Genomic DNA, 5,186 nt, shown 5'->3' on the forward strand with positions numbered 1-5,186 from the left:
AAAAAAAAAAAAAAAAAAAAAGTTTTTGGCACCCTCTGTATATACAGTGGTCTCTCTTATCTTCAGAGGATATGATTGGAGGTCCCCAGGGGATGCCTAAAACCATGTGTCTATGATAAAATTTAATTTATAAACCAAGCACAGTAAGAAATTAACAATAATCACTAATAACAAAATAGGATCATTATAACAATATACACTAATAAAAGTTATATGAGGCTGGGCGCAGCGACTCACGCCTATAATCCTAGCACTCTGGGAGATCAGCCTGAGCTAGAGTGAGACCTCATCTCTAAAAATAGCCAGGTGTTGTGGCAGTGCCTGTAGCTCCAGCTTCTTGGGAGGCTGAGGCAAGAGAATCGCTTAAGCCCAAGAGTTTTAGGTTGCTGTGAACTATGATGCCACAGCACTCTACCAGGAGCAACAAAGTAGACTTGGAGACTGTCTGAAAAAAAAAAGTGGATATGGATATGGTCCATATATAGATACATGGACCTTATATGGATATGGTCTTTCTCTCTCAGAATATCTTACTGTATTGTATCTGTTCTTCTTTTTGTAATCTATCTATCTGATAACTGAGACGGCTGCTAAGTGACTAATGAATGCATATACAGCAGGGGTCCTCAAACTTTTTAAACAGGGGGCCAGTTCACTGTCCCTCAGACCATTGGAGGCCAGACTGCGGCCCTGGGATGAGTTGGCTGCTAAGCAGGACAGGCAGAGGTGGCAGAAACACCTGGCAGGCTGGATAAATGTCCTCAGCAGGCTGCATGTGGCCTGCGGACCATAGTTTGAGGACGCCTGATATACAGGGTGTGTACCATAAAGACAGCGATGGTTCACATCCTGGGCAGGATGGCATGAGATTTTATCACACTACTCAGAATTGTACACACACATATATATATTTTTTGAGACAGTCTCACAATGTCACCCTGGGTAGAGTGCTATGGTGTCACAGCTCACAGCAACCTCAAACTCTTGGGTTTAACCAATTCTCTTTCCTCAGACTCCCAAGTAGCCGGGACTATAGGTGCCCAACATGAGGCCTGGCTATTTTTTGTTGTTGTTGCAGTTGTTGTTGCAGTTGTCGTTGTTGCTTTAGCTGGCCCGGGCTGGGTTTGAACCCACCAACCTTGGTGTATGTGGCTGGCGCTGTTGTGCTATGGGCACCAATTCTCCATCTTCATTTACTTTACAAGTAAAAAAAGTGATGATGTACTTTGTAAATTATCTTCTATAAAACTTATTAATAATCTTATTTTCCATCTCTCTTACCATTCAGAACTCCTAGCTGTTCTTTTCTTTTTTTTTGAGACAGTTTTTCATTGTCACCCTTGGTAGAGTGCTGTGGTGTCACCGCTCACAGCAACCTCAAACTCTTGGACTTAAGTGATTCTCTTGCCTCAGCCTCCAAAGTAGCTGGGACTACAGGGGCCTGCCACAATACCTGGCTATTTTTTGTTGTGATTGTCATTGTTTGGCAGGCTCGGGCTAGGTTCAAACCCGCCAGCCCTGGTGTATGTGGCTGGCGCCCTAGCTGCTGAGCTACCAGCGAGCCTAGCTCTCCTTTTAAAATGTAACTGAGCTTTCCTTTCCTTTCCTTTCCTTTTTTTTTAGGCAGAGTCTTACTCTGCTGTCCAGACTATAGTGCCGTGGCATCAGCCTAGCTCACAGCACCCTGAAACTCTTCGGGATTCAAGCGATTCTCTTGTCTCAGCCTCACCAGTAGCTGGGACTACAGGCACCCATCACAATGCCTGAGTAATTTTTCTGTTTTTAGTAGAAACAAGGTCTTACTCTTGCTCAGGCTGGCCTCAAACTCCTGAGCTCCAGTGCGGCCTCCCAGAGTGCTAGGATTATAGGTATGAGCCTCTGCGCCCTGCCACACAATTGAGCTTTCTTTTGATTGCATGTTGTTATTTTATGTAGAATCACCCTCTTTCCCCATCTTCATACCTCAGGTTCCTGCTCTGTCATCCCCAGTCCTGATTCTAGAACACTTTTAAACATTCATATGCAGGCAAACCCGAGTCTTTAAACATCAATATTCCTAGCTACCTTTCAGAGGTATTAAGTTTGTCAACTGACCAAGAAACTCTTTGTATTTTTGCTTTCTGTTTTTATTTGAGACAATGTCTCACTTTGTTGCCCTCAGTAGAGTGCTTAGCATCATAGCTCACAGCAACCTCAAACTCTTGGGCTCAAGTGATTCTCTTGCCTCAGCCTCCCAAGTAGCTGGGACTACCGTTGCCTACCACGATGTCCAGCTATTTTTTAGAGAGGAGGTCTTGCTCTGGCTCAGGCTGGTCTTGAACTCCTGAGGTCAGGCAGTATACCCGCCTTGGTCTTCCAGAATGCTAGGATTACAGGTGTGAGCCACTGTGCCTGGGCCCAAGGAATTGTTTGTGAATTTAATGGCACTGCCTTCCTGTATGCAATTTTTTATCTAATGATAACACTATCATGTTTTTGTGTATCAATTTGTACACTCATCAGATTATTTTATGAAAGTGGTTTTTGAACTGTATTCATAGGTATATTGGGTACTTGGGTAGAGGATGAGTGCTGGAGGCTTTGGACCTTTCAGTGGACTTTAACAAAAGCATTTAACCCTAAATTTGTTATATGTTAGGTTTTGGGATAAAATTTTGGATAAGGAATAGAGGACTGATGTCAAAAATAAATTTAAGATTCTTATTATATTTCTTGTCTACTTGGTTCTTAGTATATGTGCCTGCCTTTTATTTCTCTATCTCAGCCCCTTCCCAAGAAGAAAAAAAACCAAACTTCTTGAAATCGAGATTATCTTATTCATCTTTATTTCTCAAATATCTGATGAATGAATGCCAACTATGTTAATGTAAGTTATTGGATAGCATATAATTTCTATTTATTTATTTATTTATTTTAGTTATCAAGTGGGAATCCTGTATATGAAAAATACTACAGACAGGTAAGATTTTAATTTTATTGTTTTCCTAGTTTGAACATAAAATACACTGTCAACTCTCGATTATATGCATGTAGCTAGCCACCTAAATTTGACATCTAGTTTTCAACTTCTTGTTCTTTAGCCTCCTGCTTTGAGTACTTAATGAGTTTGACAGGCTCCCAGAAAAATAAAGGAAGGATAAGTCTGAACACTTAGTTGTTTTAAATGTCTGTTAAAAATCCATACAGTATTAAATCTATTTATTCAGATATGAATATCCAAATTAATTTATAAGAAATAGAATGATTTTTATGTCCTTTTAAGACAGTTATTTTTTGAGACAGAGTCTCACTTTGTCACCCTCAGAGTGTCCTGGCATCATAGCTCACAGCAACCTCACACTCTTGGGCTTAAGAGATTCTCTTGCCTCAGCCTCCCTAGTAGTTGGGACTACAGGTGCCTACCATAATGCCCGGCTATTTTTTTGTTGCAGTTGTCGTTGTTCAGCTGGCCCAGTTTGAACCCGCCAGCCTCAGTGTATCTGGCCAGTGCCCTTACCCACTGAGGTATAGGTGCCACCGAATTATAAGAGATTTATATTCTTTACTGGACAAAGTTCCTTTGCATTGGTATGGACAAGAATCATTTGTATTGCTACAAGTTTTTTATAATTTAATCTCTACCCTTATAAAGTGTAAAGCAGTACAGTGAGTAGGAAGTAAGTCAAGGCTGCCTACCATAGGTCACATAACCTCTTGAGGGTATAGACAATGTTATTTACCCTTTTCCAAGTATCGCATCTTTTTTTTTTGACACAGAGCCTCAAGCTGTCCCCCTGGGTAGAGTGCCGTGGCATCACAGCTCATAGCAACCTCCAACTCCTGGGCTCAAGCAAGTCTCCTACCTCAGCCTCCCAAGTAGCTGGGACCACAGGCACCCACCACAATGCCCAGCTATTTTTTGGTTGCAGCCGTCATTGTTGTTTTGGTGGGCCCGGGCTAGATTCGAACCCGCCACCTTAGGTGTATGTGGCTGGCGCCTTAGCCACTTGAGCCACAGGCGCCAAGCCTGCATCATTTTTTTAAACTTTATCTTCCTTGCCTAGTAATCATGCTCACAGAAAAGACTTATTTCCTTCTATCTGGTTTGGCTATCTATATAGTTGTAGCAAGTATTAGTCAACCAATGTAAGCCTCCTCTGGGTTTGACTTACAAATTTAAAGGCATACACTGAAGGCAACTTCTAAGCCTGGAGTATTAATTAATGTTAGCTTGAAAATTTTTAAGTATCTCAGTTGTACTTTTTTTTTTTTTTAAACAGAGTCTCACTATGTTGCCCTCAGTGGAGTGCTATGGCATCACAGCTCATAGCAAGCTCAAACTCTTAGGCTTAAGCAATTCTCTTGCCTCAGCCTCCCAAGTAGCGGGGACTACAGGTGCCTGCAACAACATCCAGCTATTTTGTTGCTGTGGTTGTCATTGTTGTTTAGCAGGCCCAGGCTGAATTTGAACCTCCCATCTCCAGTGTATGTGGCTGGTGCCCTAGCCGATGAGCTATATAGGTGATGAATCTCTACAACTAAGAATCTTACTTGTACTTTTTTAAAGCCTCTGTCATTTATTCCTCTGTCTTGAGGCTGGGATCCAAAGCTTAGAAATTCTCTCTACCATATTTCACCTTGAGTACATACAGATTTGAGTGAATTTATCTTTATCTTAAGGTTTTCCAGATTCGCTAAGGTTCCTAGCCTGCTGATAAGTGACCTTTGCTCCTTGTAAGACTGGGACCTTACAAGCCATGTAGCTGGCCACTTTGAGGGGAGGGCTTTGTAGATACTAGAAACAGAAAATCAGTCAATAAGTAAAAAGGAATCATTGTCAAATATGGCCTTGTTTTATACAGTTGATTTATGTTGATTAAAAAAAGAGAACAAATTGTTTAAACACATTCAATAAAAGTATTTGTTTTGAATTCTGAAGGGTCAGTGAGATTCAGATACTGTTGAAAACTGTTATTTAGTTTACAAAAGCAGAGCCTGCTAAATTGAGGGTTGAAAGAGCCTAAGGAGAAAAAGAAAGGGCCTTTTCACGTATTCATTTAGAAAACAGGACATTAACAATAATACAAACGGGTGGCACCTGTGGCTCAGTGAGTAGGGCGCCGGCCCCATATACCGAGGGTGGCAGGTTCAAACCCGGCCTCAGCCAAACTGCAACAACAACAAAAATAGCCGAGCGATGTGGCGGG

The 5,186-nt window shown here is 41.6% G+C and overlaps 1 protein-coding gene across 1 annotated transcript in view; it reads left to right on the forward strand.

The window, feature by feature from the left end:
- Positions 1 to 5,186, forward strand: part of EPS15 (epidermal growth factor receptor pathway substrate 15) — a 166,378-nt gene that overhangs the window by 39,079 nt on the left and 122,113 nt on the right. Inside the window, exon 2 of the mRNA XM_012811472.2 lies at positions 2,918 to 2,959. Coding sequence (XP_012666926.2) covers positions 2,918 to 2,959 — 42 coding nt within the window. The remainder of the gene's footprint in view (positions 1 to 2,917; positions 2,960 to 5,186) is intronic.

The sequence above is a fragment of the Otolemur garnettii genome, unplaced genomic scaffold, assembly GCF_000181295.1.
Source record: "Otolemur garnettii isolate 467f Iridium unplaced genomic scaffold, OtoGar3 scaffold00159, whole genome shotgun sequence".
Classification (NCBI taxonomy): domain Eukaryota; kingdom Metazoa; phylum Chordata; class Mammalia; order Primates; family Galagidae; genus Otolemur; species Otolemur garnettii.